The sequence below is a fragment of the Myotis daubentonii genome, chromosome 6 (genome assembly GCF_963259705.1).
Source record: "Myotis daubentonii chromosome 6, mMyoDau2.1, whole genome shotgun sequence".
Lineage (NCBI taxonomy): Eukaryota > Metazoa > Chordata > Mammalia > Chiroptera > Vespertilionidae > Myotis > Myotis daubentonii.
Window position 1 is genome coordinate 62,491,683 of NC_081845.1, and position 21,391 is coordinate 62,513,073.

General features: G+C 37.9%; 1 protein-coding gene across 1 annotated transcript in view; it reads left to right on the forward strand.

Moving 5' to 3' along the window:
• Positions 1-524: 524 nt before the first annotated feature.
• Positions 525-21,391, forward strand: part of IMPG1 (interphotoreceptor matrix proteoglycan 1) — a 119,150-nt gene continuing 98,283 nt past the window's right edge. The window contains exon 1 of the mRNA XM_059699709.1: positions 525-801. Coding sequence (XP_059555692.1) covers positions 735-801 — 67 coding nt within the window. The 5' untranslated portion in view covers positions 525-734. The remainder of the gene's footprint in view (positions 802-21,391) is intronic.

Genomic DNA, 21,391 nt, shown 5'->3' on the forward strand with positions numbered 1-21,391 from the left:
CTTTTTAAAAAAGTGATTGCTTTTGAATGGAGGTATGGCAGCATTATTTTTCACAAACTTTGTGGAACTATTTGATTCTACTCTGTGCATGAGTAACAAATTTTAAAAAATTAAAACCAGACTTAAAACAAACCAAAAAGTCATTTGTATGTAATGCCAGAGAGAAAGCCCTTTACAAAGCAGTACATTTCTATGAGGCTTGCGGCCTCCGGAGACTAGCACATATTGAATAACCACAGGCTCCCAGGGACAGCAGTTACGCTCTCTCAGTGGATGTTCCTGTGAGTGTCATTTTGGAACACATTTGACCCCAACTGTCAGCCTTCTTCTGCATGTGGCAGGATGTCCCCTGGCTCTCTGTGTCACTGTAACAGGTGAATAACTGAGAAAAAAGCAATCCTTCTGTCTGTGGACACTTGTTTATAATGGCATTTGGGGTCCTGGGGCTAGGCGGACAGGTGCTCTTCCAGAAGGCTAATGAGATAAAGCTTCCTCCAGCTGGCCCTTACGCAGAGCTTACACCTGAGAAGCAGATGAGCAGATTACTCCAGAAACAGACACTGCTTCAGGTTCTTCATTAATCCGCACCCTCGTGAAGGTAAACCAAGAAGGTTATCCTCACTCAACTTGCATCAGTATTTAATTCTTTCCCATATTTCTGTCCTTTTCTTTTTTAATGAGATTTGGGGCCCTTCCATGATTGTTACCAGATTTACCAATGCACAAAAGTCAGAATGTATTTGGAAACCAGAAGGGCTATTTTTGTTATTTGGATTTTTCTCCAAGTTCAAGGAAACAAAGGTACGTTGTTTAAACTTGTTTATTTTTAAATTTCTTACCTGTAAAATCTATTTACAGAAGTGAACATTCAAAATCAACAAGGTTAGCACTGTATCTCAGAGGGCTAGTATATGAGAGGCCCTAAATAAATACTGAATGATTGATTAAATGATTGTCCAAAATGGTTTTTACTTTATTAAATATTTACTACATAATCCGAAATTGCAATTTATATTAACAAAATAGGAGAGACGAATGCATCCAACTCCTTAAAATTGACAAATAAAATCTAAAAAATATAATTACTGTTTTTTCATTTATGATCAGACAAAAAGTGTATTTCTTACCTTCTCACAGTTAAATCATGAGTTCCTTTCCTTAGAAAATAGAAAATCTGCTTTAGCTTCAGAGTTTATGATTACAACCAACTCAGAAATTTGGTAGTTTTTGAAGTTTTGTGTATATAAAAACTAGGCACTGAATGTTCTTACAGCAAATCTTCAAATGAATCTAAAATTAAAGCAAACTACAAAACAGGCATATTTTTAAAAACAATGTATTTTTAAAACTTGAAGAAAGCTTCACTTTTTTTAAAGAATCAGCTTGATTTTTAAAACATGATTTTTTAAGACATTTGAAATCAATAATTTTCAGTTCTTCTTTAAGGATGACATAGTTTCAGACAATTAACATGTTAATTGAACTATTGGTTTAAAATGTCCATAGAACAGTACAAACAAATAGTTGTATGCTTATAAGTCACACAATAACTGATTCTGTCAGTTATTTTACATATAATTTTTAGTGGTTGCATTTGTAGGGAGAAAAAAATTTCTGGAAAATGTTATATAAAAATTCCCTTTATGTTTTGCTACATAAATGATAGTGGGGGAAGCAAAAGTTTACTTACCTGTCCTTTCAATTGTCAATTGCATATAAATGTTTAATTTAGCAAAAATATTTTAATTTAAAAAATTGTGGTATTTTAGTGTATTCTGAATTTAATATGCTAAGCAAGTCAATTTGTCTGTTTCACAAACTTGACCAGGCAAATCAGCCTTGGTTTTTTGTTTGTTTGTTTACTTAATTATGTTAATAATTTCACTATTTTTTCTATCTGTATATTATATATCAGCCCTTACAAACAACTGCAAATTGCATAATTATATGTAGAAAGTATAATAACATAAGCCCACCAAAAAACTACAATTTGTTGTATACCTATTTCTATGAAACAAAGTATTATAACTATAAAATAAAAAATCCTAACATGTTACTTGTTTGGGGCTTTTGATGCTGTAAGAATCTCAAATCTGGATTTCTGTTAATCTTCAATTAGTGGGGTCTACATTAATTAGAGTTTATTTACTTCAGCCAGACTGGTTTCCCATTTGTGACTAATTAACCATCATGAATGTATTTACATAGAAAATGGTTTTAGGAGAGAGAAGATTTCAATGTAATACAACTAGCTTGCCTTGCATAACAATTGGGTGTTACAATTCAAGAATTTGATTTTTTAATATAAATTATTTGAAAAATAAAAAAGATGTGAAAAATTACCCATGGCGCTTCCATCTAAACACAGCATATGCTAGCACCTTCATATGGTTCCTCAGTCTATGTATGCTTACTTAATTTTTTCATGATTGCAGTTCTGTTGCACACAATTTTATACCAGGCTTTTTGTAATTCTAGTATATCATAGGAATCTCCTGCATTGCTATCTAGTTTTGACAAGAATCATGTTATAAGTAGTATAATGTTCCTTTCCGTTAATACTCAACAAAAGTGAAATAGTTGTTTCTAATTGTTTTATTGTCATGAATATTATTCTGGTGAACATTTTGGTGCATAAGCCTCTTTCAGTATTTAAGATAGCATAAATTCACTAAGTTAAAATTACTGGGTCTAAGCAGTATAAACAGTTTTATGGTATTTGATTCATATTGTCAAATTACTTCTCAAAAGGTTTCCTATGCCCTTAGGGGATTCCCCTACTCCCTCCACCCTCCCCATATAATTCCCAGAGTGTTTACATGTACCCAATACAGAATACTAAGGGATTCAATCCTTGTTTCAAAGGGTTTTCTTTAAGCTTTCCAGATTCTGAATGTAGTTTTTCTACTGATACATAAAAATGAAATGGTTTTGATTTTAAAACATTCATTGAATAAAATTGTTTAGTGCAACAAAGATAGTTGAGTAGTTTCAAAGAACGATTACTTCATGGAGATACCAAGGCTCCTCTCTTAGGTATCCACCGTGGGGATACCAGTTGCACTGGATGTGTACAGCACTGTTTTATCCTCTTACCTTTCCATTTCACATAAATAATTTCATCTAATCACTTGTGACATTCTGATGTGTGGGATAAAAGGCAGAGAGAAAACCCACCCTTAGCAAGCCCTAAAATGGAAATGGTGTTTATCACAGTATGTGCCTTTTGCATTACATTTGGTTATACTAAATGAAACCTTTAACTAAGTTATTATTAGTTCACCAAGGTAGGTAATTATTTTAGTAGCTGTGAAATGTCAGGAAATTTGCATTTGAAGCCACTCCATTTCTTGCTAATCCTTTACTACTGGGATATATTCTTTTCATAAAATTTCCTCTAAGGTATATTCCCTCATTGTGGCTCCATTAGAAGAGAACAGGGATCCATTTGTATATCTGAGATAGCTGCCTAATGACAGTCACACTGACTTTGCAGCTCCTATATTTTTTTAATCTCCGTTACAGTCTCAAGACAGTGTAATTTGAAAGGTTCAAGGCAGGTTATTTTTGTTCAATTATATCTGAGAAGGTGTCCTTAAAATCAAAGCTGTGTAAATTAAAAATGCTTTGCATCCAATTTGTGGCAGGCTTCAAACCGTTTATTAGGTTATATACTTACTTAAAAATAAAGAAGCAATTGCTGCTTTGTGGCCCCTCTGTGCTTTTTTCACTGATCACACTAAAGGACTGTTATATGTGTGCGTTAATTAAGAAGCAATGGCATGACCTACTGCTTTCGTGGCCATTTCTGTCAATCATGAGCATGCAGCCACCTCAAATATCAACTATATTTGCATGCTAACCCTCTCTGGAAACTCAGATCCTATATACCTGTAATGCCTCAATCATGTTCACAGATTTTTATGTTGTTTTAAAACAATGGTTCTCAACCTGTGGGTCGCGACCCCTTTGGCAGTCGAATGACCCTTTCACAGGGGCCGCCTAAGACCATCCTGCATATCAGATACTTACATTACAATTCATAACAGTAGCAACATTACAGTTATGAAGTAGCAACGAAAATAATTTTATGGTTGGGTCACAACATGAGGAACTGTATTTAAAGGGCCAGAAGGTTGAGAACCATTGTTTTAAAATAATCTCAGGCAACAAAGTTTGTTTTTCACAATAGTATCTAGGTTTATATTATAATTCAGTATTTATGTGGAAATGACCTAATAACAAGCCAGCCAGAGAAAGACAAGTATCACATGATCCCTCTCATATATGGAATCTAATGAACAAAATAAACTGATGAACAAAATAGATCTAGAGACATAGAAACATGGAACAGACTGTCGAATCTCAGAGGGAAGGCTGGGGTGGGTGAGTGGGAAGAGATTAACCAAAGACCTTCTATGCATATATGCAAACCCATGGACATAGACAATAGTGTGATGAAGGCCTGGGGTGGGAAGCACGGTTAGGCTAGAAGGGGTCAATGTGAAAAAAAGAGGACATCTGTAATACTTCTAACAATAAAGCTAGATTAAAAGGAAAAAGAAATCCTGACCTCATCACTGTGTTGTGAAGTATCAGACTCCAGGCAGGGTATCTGAGGTCTCTGTCCACACCACCTCTTCTTGCTTCAGGGTAGGAATGACATTGTGCAGTTGAGGGGTACCAACCTTGGAACCCCTCAAAGCAGCTTGCTGAAAGGAAGGAGAAAGCCTCGGACCACAGTGTGAGGTTTAACCTTCCAAAGCAGAAGGTCTTCATCAACTGCTGGGTCTGAGCCTAGTGAGAGTGGCAGACAGTGTCACTGGGATTTCAACCTCACAAATCAAGAACACCAAGTCAGAGGGAACCATTTCAATAACGGAGAGCGATGTACTTTTTGCTCTGGGTCCAAGGCAAAGTTTAGCCTACAATGAGCTGACATGGTTGACTTGCATAGCCATGGTAATGAGAATTTGTGTATGGAAATGGCAGTCAAGTGTGAACTACACATGCATTGCTATAACTGTTTGCAGAAAATGTGCGGCCATGGGTGCACCTCTCTACCGGCCACAGTAAATGTGGGAAAGAACATGAAAGAGCTGCAGAACAGTGGTAAATTCTTCTAAGCATATGGTTATATCAGTAGATAAATATTATCCCATGAATAATCAGTCATTTTTTGAGGAAACACTGTCTTTCTGTTTGCCTTTGTAAAGTCATCTTAATTCCTTCCAACTTCGTTTTCTTCATTCAACCATCTCTAGTCCCCTTGTCCACCTCAGCCAACATCTATTTTCATAACTGCTCCCCCGGGAGAAGGGTTAAAAGAAACTAAACCAAATGGAATTTTGTGGAGAAAAGTCAAGACCTCAAAATTAATGAAAATTTCTACTTCAGAAATACTTTAACTTCATATAGAAAATAACATACGTAGGGCTAGTTTGTCTGTCTTAAGGTTCCTGCTGTATTTATGACAAAAGTTACACTTAATTAAGCCCTACTATAAAACCCAAGGGCACTATTCCTAACACTGAAGTTAGTTCAGACCTGATCATACTTTGCAGGTAGCAATCATATTGATACTTTCCTTACAAAAGCTCGAGCATATTTTAATTAATCTGACTTTCTGAGATTTTGCTGGTTCACAGACTCAGCTCATTTCTAGTCAGGAACCTAAGGCAGAGAATCATTTGAGGTGAGAAGGTTAGACCAAAACTGAGATTTAAGCTGTATCTAGTCCTATCCAATATCCACTTAGTCTATTAATTAGGCCAATATCATATGGTGAGTGCAATTAACATGGTTTTTACTATCAGTTCAAAAGCCAACATTCCTCTGCTGACAACACTAGGTGATCACTGATTCTGGACCATCTCTAACATTTATATGCATGACTGGTCTCAGGATATTTACCCATATTATTCAGCTCTACCATAAAAAATGGAAGCACCAAATTTAGGAGTTCTATTACTCATTAAGAAAGAAGTATGACACTTGGAACTCCTCAAAGAAGTGGAGTCGTTTATTCATTATGTCACTTTAAATGCCCACCATTAAAGTCTAAGTTTAGTGACGAGTGGCTTATTTAAGGTTGCGTTCTGTATCTAAAGGAATTGCCTGGCCTGATGGATGTGATCTGACACAGTGGGAAAGCCTCTTCTGAACCAAAAATGCCTTCCTATCAAACACTGAAATTTTACCTCCAAGTTGGCAATATTTTCAGACTTGAGATATACAACTCTGAAACACCCCTTTCTAATCATTTCTCTTCCTTCCAGAGAATCTGATTAGATTCTCATCAAAACACACCAGTCCCTCAGCCTCTTCTGATTTCTCCAGTTTTCAGCCCATCCAAATATCAGTGTCCTACACATTAATCCCAGCTTCTAGGGTGCTCTCCTGAACCTGACTCAATAGTCTTCTTGTTCCTACAACAGAAACTTGGCCCTTAACTTTCTGCCCCCTTTGCTTGGTTATTCCACTCTGGGTCAACTTAGTCCTCACTTTTTTTCACTCCCATTCTTGAGCTGCCAAGTGGTATTAGAGAATCTCAAATAAACAGAGTGCTTTCATGAAAAAAATGCATGTGCTATAACCTTAACCAAGCCTTCCAACTCATTCCACGGTGATACCCATCTCTGATGCCCTGATTTAGTCTCCCAGTCTGATTTTCAAACCTCCCCTCTCTCCTCAAGTCTGCAGCCCAATTCTCCCTCATTCACATAACAGTACCGTTAAGAGTAAAAACTTTAAGGTTTGCATAGTTTGAATGTGACTGCATTCAACACAGAACACAGATGCATAGAAAGTTCTGTCACTTATGTGGCCTTGGCAAATTGCTCAGTCTCATATCTTCATCTTAAGGTTTCTCGTCTATAAAATGGGAATAATAATAGCAGTGTCTGCCCCATGGAGCAGTAAGGAAGATAAGTGAACTGATGTTTATGAAGCTCTTAATGAGGTATCTTCCACACAAATGCTCAGTAAACACTAGCTCCTAAGGTGACTGTGATGACTGCCACCGTTACTATTACCACTGCCTCCTACAGGCTGCGAAAATTGAAGGCATTTGACTTCATTTGACATCTCTTCTTTCCACTTCAAAGTTTCTCTGAATCTTTACCCAAACTCTTCTCAGTCTTTCTTGTTTCAGAGAGAATAAAAAGATTTCATGTTTTTGCTACTGTTGTTGCTATCCACCTATGACTTTAACTCCTTTTAGAACCAATCCCCCCAAGACCATCCTCGGCCAGCCTCCTTTTCCGTTGACTTACTTTTCCCAGCCTAAAGGCTTACGTGGAACACTTGTGCAGACACCACTGCTGGAGCTCCTGCACTAAAGATTCTTATTTAATGTGTCTGGGATGGGATCATTATTAATGTCATCCTGGTGATTCTACTCTGCCGGCAGGTTTGAGAAGCATGAGCTATTGCTCTTCGGTAAAGATATGATACATGGGTCATTATATGATGGGCCAACAGGGGATTTGTTTTAATCTCTCTTTTTTACTGAATTATATCATAAATCTATTCCAGTCTGAAGGGAGGGGTCTTGTTATTTAATAGGGCTCATAGAATGATTTGTGTAATCATTCTCTTCATTATATTGTCTAATTTTTTAAAACAATTTTACATAAAACAGCACTGATTATATTAGGGCATAGATAGGTTACAGGAATAGGTATTTTGAAAAAGCTACACAGAATGCTCTGATGCACAGGGTTAAAAGACAAATGTTTAATGAGGACAGGAACCACCTCTATTTAATTCTCCATAATATCATCAGCACCCCCTTCTGGCCCAAACCACTCTGCTTCCTGCATTCTGTCTCATTTCATGCTGTCAGCTTTTAGCTCTAAAGTCAGGAATATGGGTATTATCTAAAACACCTTCCTCCCCTTCATATCTAATTTGTTACCAAATCCTATCAAATGGTGTGCTGATTAATATTTAGCAACCATCTCTCCCTCGAGTGAAAATCCTAACCACACTGTTTGCCAATATCCATAATGCAAATAACTAGTCCTGCCATGGCCAATTTCAGGCTGCCAACATGACATCATCTGGCGTGCTCAATCAGCTCTCAGGAGGTGGCGCCAATGTGGACCTGTTTCAGCACAACTGCCTTGTCAAATTTAGGACACAAACGTGTCCTTGACTGAGCTTCACCTTTTCATCCCCACTTCCTGGGGTCCTGTTATAGCAACCTTCTCTCAGGTTCTGGCCTCTGGCTTCTCCATTTCCTAAACCTGTGAGAATAGTCAGTCAGTGGCAAATCCTGTCAATACTATCTCATAAATATCTTTGTATTTCTCTAGCTTTAACTAATTCTGTTATCCACTGTACACCATATTCCCCCTCTTGAGAAAAAAGAAAGAAAGAAAAAGAAAAGGAAAGAAAAGAACTTCCAAAGCTTCCTGATGCCTTTGGAATAAAGTCTAATAATTTCATTGGAAGGTTCTTACTGGTATAATCTGGCCGCTACCATCTTTTCCAGCCTTACTGTTTGAGTCTCTGCCATGGGCTATCCTCATTGCTTTCTATAAAACTTCTTACTTGGGAAATATACATCAAGAGTGTACAAACCATACCTGTGGTATTTATAAAATAACAATAACATGCTCACCTCCCAGATAAATAATAACACATCAATAGTATCTTAAAAGCTCCCATCTGCTCTGCCAGGATCTCTTTCCCTTTGCTCCGTGCCAGCAGTAGCCACTGTCATGAACGCTGTGTTAAGCATGTCCTTGTTTGCCATTAGTGTCTCCAGCTACAGATGTATTCTCTAAATAATGCATTTCTGTTTTCTTTGTGATTTTTATATAAACAATACCAGGCTGTATGTGTCCTCTTATGACTTAGTTCTTTGGCTCAGCATTATGTTTTAAGATTCATCCGCATTGTTGCATATAGCAGACCCTGAGGCAAAAGCGTCCCTGTTACTCTTGGTTAGGGAGTGCATTTTCAGGGAACCAGGAGGAAAAGAAAATGAGGAGTGAGGCAGTGAACAAGTGCGAACCAACGTAAAGATGCCTTGCCAACTGGTCACCACTTTGTATCAAGTGTAACCAATTGCTGGTCTACAGAACCGCAGGACCTCCAGAAAGCCCATGAGGGTGAGAACCTGGGGTAAATGGTGAACAAGGGATATCTTCAAAGGCTTGCCTCGCAGGACAGTAACTTTCCTATCCTTCTAGTGTACTCAGTTGTGGACAGCAGGGGGGGTCCTGCTGCTTCTCACCTCCCTGCAGCCACAGAAAATCCTGGGGCAAGAGAAACAAATACCTGGACAAAGCCACCAGGCAAGGAGCTATGGGCCTATGTCTCCTGTAGCAGGTCAGAGCATATGAAGAGCTAGTCTAAAAGAGGTGAGGCTCAGAGGGCCTCCTGAGAGGCATCTGAGACATGCTATGGCCTCATACAGATACACAACCACAGAGTCATTCTAGTCATTCTGTTGATGGACTTCACCCTTGTATGTGTACCCTGGTGCTCACACCAGGCAGGAGTTTCTCCAACATCTAGCTCGGTTTCTCTCTCTCTCTCTCTCTCTCTCTCTCTCTCTCTCTCTCTCTCTCTCTCTCTCTTTTATAGGAGAGAGAAACAGTGTGTCATAAGGTTTACATGTTTTCAACTTTACCAGATGATATCAAACTGTTTTTCTCAGTGTTTTTTGCCATTTCGAGTGAGAGTTCCTTTTATTCCAAGTCCTCACCCACACTTGGTAATTTACTGACTTTATTAATATGTTTATTTATTCACTTATTTATTCATTTTGCCAGTGTGCGGGGGGGGGGGTATATAATCTTATCTCATTGTGGTTTTAATTTGTATTTCTCTGATTAATAATGAAGTTGAATATCTCTTCATATATTTTGGGTCCTTTTTTGTTTCCTCTTCTAAGAAATGCTTAAACAAGTATCTTGCCCCTTTTACATAGGGATGTATATCTTCTCTTACTGATTTAGAATAGTTCGATAAAAGTTGTGGATATCAATTCTTTTGCAGTTCTTGCAAACCTTGAAATATCTTCTCCAACTTTGTAGCTTATTCTTTTCTCTCTCAATGGTCACTTCTGATAAACATTCTTAATTTTAATGTACTTGAACTTAGCCTTTAACCTCATGTTTTGTGGGATTTTTTTGCCTTACTATAAAAATCCTTTCCTATTTCAAGACATGAAAATATATTGTCTTATAATAGTTGCATAGTTTTGCCTTTCATATTTAAGCTATTAGTATTTACTGTATGTGTATATGTGTGTAAAGTAGAAAAACAATTTTTTAATATGGATTACCAATTGTTTTAGCACCATCCATTGGATAATTTCTCCTTTTCTCTCTGCCCTGTGATACTCCTTTTGTCACAAGCATGGGTTTGTCCACTTTGTTGTCCCTGAGCCAATGCCACACTGCTTTAATTATTATAGATTTATAATACTTGTGATATCTTGCAACCATGTTTCCCTGGCTCTGTTCTCTTTCTAAGAAGCATCTAAGTTATTCTTGACCCTCCACTCTTCCATAATACATTCTAAGATTGGTTCACCAAGTTCCACAAAACACCTTATTGAGGTTGATTTAGTATTGTGTTGAATCTATAGATCAATTTGGGGAGAATTGATACCTTTATAATGTTTTCTTTCTGCCTAAGAACATGGAATATCTTTCTTTTCATTAGTACCTTACAATAAAGCTGTGTAATCTGTAGTAATAAAAGCACAATATGCTAATTAGACCGGACGTCCTTTCAGATGACCTTCTGGACGAAGCCAGGGCTGCAAGGGAAGCCCGGGTCCCGGGTGCCAGAGGGAAGCCAGTGCCAGCAGCCGGGGAAGGAAAGCCTACTCTTGCATGAATTTCATGCATCAGACCTCTAGTTAATTTAATAAAGGGCTTCCACATCTTGGACTTGACTCTAGCTTCATTATATTAATTGTGACCATGTAAATGGCATTCTTATTACCTTTTCTATATAGAAAAGTAATTGTATTTAAATACCATATCTTTGCTGAACAATCTTAATTGCATCCTTAACTTGATACTGATCTAGAAGGGAATGCTTTTCTAATTCACCATTAAGTATGATGCTTGTTTTAGATCTGAGTTTGTTTCTTTTTTTTTTTTTGTCAATACCCTATGTCATTTTTTTAAGTTATTCTCTATTCCTAAGAGTTTTAATCATGAATAAATATAAAAATGTATTGGATACTTCTATATCTATTGAGATTGCCAAATGGTTTTTCCATTTTAATTCATCAATGTGATAAATTGCCTTAATTAATTTTCAAATATTAAGCCAAGTCTATATTCCTGACATAAACCCATTTTGGTCATGACCTTTTTCACACACTGCTGGATTTCATTTGCTAACATCTTATTTCAAATTGCTGAATTCAAATTCCTAAGTGAGATTGAAGCATGATATTTTTTCTCATAGTTTCCTTGTCAGGTTTTGTAAGACTTTGTATAAAAATGGAATTCATTTTTCCTCTAATGTTTAATAGAACTCTCTGGTGAGGCTAGAGAGTTATATTTATGGAAAGATACTTGACTACTAACTGAAAATTTTAAAGGATATAAAAATAATTAGGCTTTCTATCTTTTCTATTAGTTTCTGTTAAGTTATATATTTCTAGAATTTATTCATATCAATTTCATATAAAATTTTATACTTATTAACAAAATATTATTCATGACATCCTCTTGTTGTGTTTTTCATGTCTTCAGAAAGTATAATGATATTCTCCTTTTTCAATCCTGATAGTAGTTAGTTGTGTCTTCTCTTTCTTACTTGAACCAATCTTGTTTTTTGTTTTTAGTATTTTCAAAGGAAAAAAAATGTTGGCCTTTATATTTCCTTTTCTTATCTCTTATATTATTATTTTCTCCTTTATATTTTATTAATCTCTACTCTTATCTTTATTTTTCTTGTATTTTTAATTTATTTTTTCTTTTGCTAACCTCTTGAGATAGATACTTAGCTCATTAATACTTAGCTTTTTCTTTTTCTAATATAGGCTTTTTAATGGGGTAAAATTTACCTTTCATGTACTGATTTAGCTATATCCCACAAGTTTTGTGCAGTATTTCTATCATTTGATAAAAATATTTCTAATACCCAGCATGATTTCTTCATTGGCTAATGAGTTAATTTAAGGTATGATTATTTTTTAATTTTCAAACATATGGGTATTTTCCAGTTGGTTTTTAAAACTGATTTTGAGCTTACTTCCCTGTTAGTCTGAGAAGATAATGTATCTGTATTATAATCCAGGATATAGATTTGTGCATGTTCTCCCTATGCTTGCAAGTAAATTTTATATTTAATATGAACATATATTTTTATTTTAAAATGTTTTAAATATATTCATTAGGTCAAGTTTAATTATATTTTCAAACTTATATATCCTCATAAATTTTCATATTCTTGCTCTATCAATTACCAAGAAAGATTTCTTAAAATCTAACTTCTGTCATTGGTGATTTTACTTTCTTTATTGTTCTGTCAACTTTTGTTTTAAATATTTTAAGGTTTATTATTAAGTACATAAAATTTTAACTTGTCACATCTTTCTGGCAACTTTTATCTTTTATTATGATGATGTAACTGTCTTCAAGTTTGTAATGCTTTCTGCCAACTAAGGAATTTCACCCACTGGTGTGCTGGAACTGGCCCATTCTAACTAACAGGACTCAATTGCACACATTTCTTCCAACTCAGTGTTCGATAACATCACATCAGTGGCTTAAAATCAGCCATGGAGGAGTATTAACATGTGGAAATTGGCAAATGCTGCAAAACAGGCCCTCTCGCCCATCCCCAAGAGTTGGTTATTAAACATTTACTAGCAGCACTCTGACTTTATATTGATACTTTATAGCTATACCAACTTTCCTTTGATTAGTATTTTTATCTGCATACTAGAGGCCCAGTGCATGAAATTCGTGCACTCAGGGGTGGCAGGTAGGGGAGGAGGGGATCCCTCAGCCTGGCCTATGCCCTCTCACAGTCTTGGACCCCTCGGGGTATGTCCACCTGCCAGCTTAGGCCCGATCCACCCATGGAGCCAGCAGTCAGATATCCCTCTCGCAGTCTGGGACTCCTCCCTCCTTACCACTCACCTGCAACGGAGGCATCTGCCATGGCCATTGGGCTCTCCAGCCATGAGCCGGGCTTCTGGCTGAGCAGTGCTCCCCCTGTGAAGCATGTTGACCACCAGGGGGCAGCTCCTGTGTTGAGCTTCTGCCCCCTGGTGGTCAGTGTGCATCATAGCAACCGGTTGTTCCACTGTTTAGTTGATTTGCATATTAGTGTTTTATTATATAGGATTATAACTTTCTTCAGCCTTTTAATGTCATCTTCTATATATCTTTTCATTTAGATATGTCCACCAGAACAGTATACAGTGGTTTTTCTTTTAATGCAGTCTGACAATCTTTGTCTTTTAACAGTAGCACTTGTTCATTTGTTTTCAGTGTGTCCCAAACATTGCACAGGACATACTTATACTAAAAGAAGTATTAGTTGTTGATCAGAAATTCAAATTTAACTGGGGGGTTCTATATTTTATTTGCTAAAGCAGGCAATCCTATTTTCCTCTTATTTGTAAGTTTCACAATAAATAAAAAGGTCCCAGATCATAATAACAGCTACCAATGTGCAAGACCTTCCTCAAAACTCGAGACATCTATTTTCTCACTTAATCTTTCAAAAGAAACAAAACTATATCACATGCAAATATTAGTGAAAAACTATGGTGTCAGAATTATTATTATACTCTTTTTAGGTTAGAAATTTAAAGCTTATGGGGATTATTTGCCCAAGTTCAGAAAGTGGCTTAGGAAGGCAGAAGGCTCAGGTACTCTAAATGAGGTTTTTCTTCTTTACATGAACTATGATAGGTTCTTACGCATCTGAAAGTTCAGCAGGTAGAGGTTTGCAGCTGTTTCTGTTTAGTCTGCTCTCCTTAAGTAGTTAAAATATCATTCTTTTGTGGCTATGTTGCACCAATGCTATACATGTAATTATCTTTACTCAGAACTCCAAAAATATTCCAGCATCAGGTTTACATGAGAGCACTAAACTACAAAGTAGTGTATTGCATGGTTTATAATGTTAAAACCCCAGCCAAAAAAAGAAAATGAAAAAAAAGATTTAAAAAGTAAAGATGCTGAGCTAAATTAGACCTGCTTGGGATATGAGTGTTTCAGATATGGTAAGAATTTAACAAGATAAATATTCTCCAAATATATAGCACTCCTAGGAATTACAGGGAGAGATACCCCATTTCCAGCAACACAGCACAGCTGGAGCCAGAAGGCAAGTGACACATATCATTCATGTGTCCCATAAGCAAGTCTTCATTCCTCTTCCCTGATATTTTCTTAGCATACCCCCGCCTCTGAAGTTAGCTTCTTCCTGAGTTTGGGGAAATTTTTTTATAGGCTCTTGGAAGGTCTCTGAATTCCTGCTACTTGTTTCCCCACACATTTCCAAACAGACCATGGACTGAATCTGCCTCCGGCTTATGAGTGACCTGGTACTGTTCCAGCATAACCCTTTGGATTCATAACATCCCACTATTGTGTCAAGCCAAGCTATAAAAATGCTCTGAAAACTATAATATCCCATACATTTGTGAGGTACCATTACAACTCATAATCCACATATCAGATTTACTTGTAAAATTCCATTCTGAATCTCTTACCCATCACCTATGTATTTATTTAAGCTCCACATTTTGAAATCTACGGAGATGGTGCCAAAAAAAAAAAAAATACACATGATGGGTTAAAAATTAAGAAGCAGAAGCAATGAAGAAGGTTAGTAGAATTTAAGTCAATGTAAGGATGAAATGATGAAACGTGGCTTAATGGGGTTGGTCCTACACGTATACAGAGGCGGTAGCTGCCCCATCAGGGTGATCTGCAGGCTACTAAAAAATTCAGCTGCTGGAGGAAGCACTGGTTTCTCTTTGTCAGCTCCTGAAAATGAGCCTTAGCTAAGCTGGCCAGCAACTTGAACAAAATTGTTCTCACTCTGTTTCACATCCTGTCTTTTTCAACCTGACCTCAGCACTATACCAACTCCGCTCACCACTTTTTCCCAAAGCAATATGCTTTACAGTTAATCACAGCTTATAGAAATACCCTGCTCTTCTAACTTTCAAGTATTTAGAGGAGAAAGGATTTTGCTGATCTTGTGTATGTATTCATGTGAAAAGCATTTACAATCCTTAACATTTTAAACTTTCTGCTAAAATTCTCAGGCAAATTTAGCACTCCATGAAGAAGCCTCAGTGTTGATCCTGTGGTTTCTCGCAGCCTCGGACCAACACCACATGCCTGGAAGGCACTTGAGAGTCCACATGCCTATGGTTATGGAACTGCGGGAGGAACAGCGCCTCTGGAACTGGCAGTTGGCTCTGAGTGGACTTCAGCCAAGAGGCTGCATTATGACCTTGGATGAGACCTTCAAGCCACCCCATGACAAGCACCTCCGTTGTGTGTCTCTTATTTCCCAGGACAGAGAGAGGCCATTCATGTTTGAGAACACTCCTCCCTACGCCCCTTCTCCATATGCTCTCCTCTCCCTGCCCCACAAGCAGGATGGAAGTCAGCACCCATTTCTGTTCTGGGTTCAGGTAAAAACGAGGCCGTGCTGACCTCCTGCCTCTCCGCGCCCTGACACTTAGCAGTCATGGAGAGCTCACCGCTCCACCCTCTCAGAGGGCCACTCCCTCTAACACAGGGGAGACAACCCCCTTTCGCTTTTCTACTTCTCCCTTGAACTTCAATGTTGTTCCTACCCACTCACCAAGCTGCCTATTCCATCAGCAAAATTTCTCAGTAACTCATATTTAAATTTGGTTCTTCCTCTTTTTTTTCTTTTTCTTTTTTCTTTTTTTAGTGCAGTGAGGTAGAAGAGGAACTTAATACATATGTATAGAGAATAGAAAACAGGAGTTAGCAACTTTTATTTCTTGTAATGGTTCTCTAAGGTTTTAACCCTTTCCTTTCTGATATATCAAGTTTAATGGCTAAATCTGATTTTTTCAATGAGAAGGAAGATAATGCAACTGCTCTAATCTTTGAGAGAAGGGAACAGCAATTTTCACCCTCATTGGGAAGGGGTGTTGCTGAACGAATACCAGTTTGGGGGTTAAGGAAAGCGGCAATGGCACCCAAGTTTCCAAAGCTTCAGAGAGGGCCGTGTGCAGCATCCCCCTGGCATCACTGCTCATCGGTCTGACGATTGTGAGAGAGTATTCTCTTCATCTGTCATTAAAGAAAACCACTGGAAATGTCCTTCATTTCTATAATCCTCTTTCTATCACTTATTCCAGCACACTTCCACAGGGTGGACACTGTGGAGGTTTATTGGGCACTGTATGTAGGAAGAGAGATGGGAAACAAAGTACGGAAGCTCCTATGTTTGTGCAAAAAACGGTGGGCTTGAAATCCATAGAATGTTCTGGAACAGCATTACACCAGGCATTCAGTATCTCTGCAGAACTTTTGAGGCATGTTCAGTTATGTTAAGCATGACGTTCATTTAGTTGCCCTTGCTCTGTGAGAACATTTTTCTGTGATTGAGCATTTCTACTAGTGTTGGGGCGGACCAGATGCAATAGATCACAAACAAGCTGAGCATTTGCATAAAGGCCACAATCCCTTGCTGTTTTTTGGTAAGGTGGGGAAGTTTATGCAGGATTCAATTACTATTTTTTAAAACTTTCATTCATTAATTAGGCCCTGAAATGTTATCCATAGTCTCTCTACAGAGTTCTGTTTTTCAAATGGAGATTTTTGTTTCCTAGGAATGCCAGTAAATTTTGTCTCTACTGTTAATTTGTTCATTAAGCCATTACAGCCTTTTCCCTTGGGAAAAAAATAATGGGTTTGCTAAGTACTTATACCAGTGGCCGTTGCTTTCATAGCAGTGCTTCTGAGAAAGCCCCATTCTCAGTTTCTTGTTGTCTGTAATTGTCACTATATGTATACAACAATCCTATATTGTAAGCCTGCAGAGCTCAATGGCTAGAAAATACTCCTCTGGAAGAAACAGTTTGGTGAGGAGTGGTCCAAAGAGTTTAGTGAGGATCCACTTTACTAAACTCGTAATCAAGAAAGAAACTAATTCATGGTCAAGGCTGAGCCCCGAAGTGGAAACTTTGTAAGCGGCCTATGACTAGAAGCTAACTTTGATGCAGAAAGGATGGAAATATACTCTTCAGTGATATGGCAGTGAGATGGTGAGGCCTGTGATGGCTTCTAGGATATCAGTCAACACCAAGGACATGGGCCGCCAGCCTAGAACCTGAAGTGGAAAACATACTTTTGAGTGAAGGGCTAGCCTTCACTTTAGCTAGTAGACACCCTTAGGCAATGCTTAGACAATCTAACTTTAAAACAATGAATGAAGGGCCAAAGGCCCAGTCTTCCAGACCTGCCACTCCACCCTTGGCCAGATTTAACTTGTTCTCAGAATAAAGTAATGTTTGTATTTAGTTTTTGGATCTAGCTGTTGTTTCATTAATTTCCATTCCTATATATTTGGAAATTTCCAAACTTGTCATAGCTATACTGTTTGCAGGATCTGGGTCAGCTCCAGGATAGAGTGGCTAAAGAAATTTAATTTAAATCCTCAGATCTTCAGTGTCAACCACTTTCCTTAGCTTGCTGCAAGTTGACCTGCCTGTGGACATGTTGTCCTCCTTTCTGCCCACCTAAATATTTTCCATCTGCCAGGCCTTTCTTGAGAACCTCCTAGCCCAATGGGAGTCCATCCCACCATGCTAACTTTCAGCCCTTCCTCAAATCTCTCTTTTGCTGCAAAATCACCACCCTCACCACCAACCCTATCAATAACTGTCAATACTCAACATGTACAATTCCAATCTCAAAGTGATTAATGGAGTTACCTATATTTTCCAACATCAAGTGTTCAGTACATTATGTGTTAGATAGCGACACCTTCTGGTGAAACATCACATGAGGCGAGAAGGAAGGGATGCAATGTTGGTAGCTCTTGGCCTGTGGTAGCAGAGGAATCCTCACACATATGGGAGCTTGCTTTTTTTAGGAAAGGAGATAAAGACAGATCTTTCAAAAATTTTGCTGAGTAAAGAGAAAAATTGGTCAGTAGCTGGAGGGGAAGTGGTATCAAGGGAGAATCTTTTAAGTAGAAGGGATTCCTAGCCGGTTTTATTCAGTGGATAGAGCATTGGCCTGTGGACTGAAAGGTCCTGGGTTCTATTCAGGTCAAGAGCACATCTCTGCGTTGCTGGATCAATCCCTAGTGATGTGCGTGCAGGCGGCAGTCAATCAATGAGTCTCTCTCATCATTGATGTTTCTATCTCCCTCTCCCTTCCTCTCTAAAATCAATTTTAAAAAATTAAATAGAAGGGAAAACTCATCAAGCAGTCACAGGAGGGAAAGCAGAGCATTTCAGCACAGATGCAGCTAGTGAGCAGATGCAGTGCTGGAAATTCAGAAAATTCTCTTCAAGCTCCTCTTGTTCTCAATAAAATGTGAAGCAAGGTCATCAGCTGAGAGTGAGAATTGGCAAGAAAGGCAGGAAATCTGAGAAAATTTGTGTGCAGTTCTCCAAGTGAGTTTGAAACTCAATGGGCCAGGGAAATGTAGTGTAATATAATTTGAGGATCATAAATTTAAAGTGAATCCTATTGGTTGTTTTTTCTCCAGCCTTGTTCAGCTACAAGGGTGCAGGTGTGGAGTAGGCAGAGGGTTGGATTTGACCATGCTTATGGTTTTGACTATCAAGTACAATAATGGAGGGGCCAGGAGGTGGAGGGCTTGTCATCCTAAAAGGCCAGGCAATATTAATATTTTCTCTCATTGATACCCGTGTTTTTAATTGTTCCATTTATTATTTATTTGCTCTTGGACAGAGTGAAAGCTTCTGGGAATGATGACTTGACTAAAATATACTTTATGCCTAAACCATCTCCTTTTTTCTGTTCTTTTGATTTTCTTTCACAAATGAGTTTTTTGTCTTTTCACTTAGGATATTATCTTTAATAAGATGGCTATGTCCAAAACCTCTGATATTAGACACTATAGAAGGGAGTAGAAATTTTAATAGGAGGTTGCAATAATATAGATGAATAGGACATATGAAGCTATTTTTCATGGTCTAATGTTTTTTTTAATGAATCTCATTTCTATATTGTAAAAGACCCATTACTATTTCCACAGGACTTTTTTATTAATTCACTTAGTGAATATGTATAGCATATCTGATGTGTATAAAACATTGTGCTAGGCAAGCACCAAGGTGGTGTGGGATAGCGCAGGATTAAAATACTGAGGTATTTGCAGTCTAAATGTGGTGCTTGCAAATACAAAGATGTTTACAACCTAAAGAGGTAAATTCCTGTATTTATAACAAACTAGAGGCACTCAGGGGGGTCCCTCAGCCTGGCCTGCACCCTCTCGCAGGGAGGTCTGTGGGGAACAGGTCTAAGCTGTCAGTCAGACATCCTTAGCGCTGCCACCGCAGATGTGCTCACCAGCCGTGAGCCTGGCTTCTGGCTGAGCGGCACTCCCCTGTGGGAGTGCACTGACTACCAGGGGTCAGCTCCTGTGTTGAGCATCATAGCAACCAGTGCATCATAGCAACCAGTTGTTCTGCCATTCAGTCAATTTGCATATTAGCTTTTATTATATAGGATTTCTGTGCAAGCACTACAACACAAGTTCCATGACCTTTGTTCATCTAATTTACTGCCAATACCATAGAAGGCACCTGGTCAATATGGTGGGTCAGTAAATGCAATAGAGATATGAGCCATGCTAGAGGAACAGGAGGGAGAAATGAATGAACTCTGAACTTAAGATTTGAGAAAGCTTAGGAGAGAAGGATAGAAAGCTTAGAAGCTGGCCCTTAAAGGGAAAGTAGGAGTCCAACAAACAAAGAAGGAGGAGAAGGGCCCTTCAGTATAAAATAGCGGATGAGCTCAAGATGAGCCCTGCAGCAAAGCACAGGAAGACGTCAGGACAGACACAGTCTATCTGTGGACAGCAGTACCAGAGACCAGTGTGTTAGAAAGGAACCGTGATGCCAGGAAGCAAGTGCATGGATTACCAGGTGAAAGAGTTCTATGGAGCAAATTACACTGGGCCCAGCACCGTTTTAAGGCCTGCACATGCAGTAACTCATTCAGAATCACAGGAATCCTGTGGGAGAGGCAATACTATCCTCCATTTCACAGGTGAGGAAACTCAGGCACAGAGAGGTCAAGTGCTTCCAAGTTACACAGCTAGTAAGTCACAGAGCCAGTGCCCTGGTTACCATTGTCACTATAAAAACATTGTGAATAGTTAAGTGATCTACAGTATGATTTGTGTTGCTACTGGATTTTTCTTTCACAAATAATGAACATATTTATGTTAAATTTAGACAGTAACCACTATGAGTATTAGCTGTTCATCTGCATTTAGTTCTGACTAGTCGAATGTATTAATTTCCACTTTTGTCTTTGCATCCTTCAATAATATTACTATTTCCTAAAACTATTGGTTTAAGGATAGTTTTCCTGGTGATTAACATACAATATAATATAGTACAATTACATTTGTTTTTGTCCAAATTTATAATCTATTTAACTAAAATTTTCCAATATGCTTGAATTCTGGAAAAGGTTGAGGGGTTTTTTATTGTTTATTTTTTTCTGAAATCACTTTGCCCCTCTTCTTTTTTTTTCTAACTTTGAACTTCACCTGGAGATAGTTATTGATGGCAGCTAACTCATCATCATACAGGTTATACTTAGGTTTTGTCATCATCTTAGAGAAATATTTCTTCCTCAGAAAATGTTTCCACTCTTCTATTAAATATGCTCCCTTTTAATAGCAGGTCTTTCAACTACCAATTTATTCTCATTAAACTTTTACCTATTTTTCCCCAAATACTTATATAAACTAAAATTTTAACATATGAAAATACATTCAAAGAATCAGAATTCAGTTCAATATCAAGGTTACAATTTATGCAGCACTGGAGGGCAGCATCTAATATGATCTAATTGCTTTACCCACAAGTGCTTTCATTAGCTCCAATAAATAACAGCTCTTTTTACCTCATTAAAATCTTTAACATTCCATATTGTAATTCTTTAAAAAAAATTGGTTTATTTTATCTGAAATCCTTGGGAAAGACACAGACTTTGTCACTGTGACCTGTCCTATAAATATCCTTGGACCCAGGTAACCAGAAGTCCCTGTTCTCAGAGATCTTGCCCCCATATCTTCTCTAGCAATGACTTGGGTGGGGACACAGGCAAAATACTCTGATCCTTCTCAGGCAATAATATTATTACAAGGAGTCCCCTGTGGTTGGTTTTATATAATCTAGAGAAAA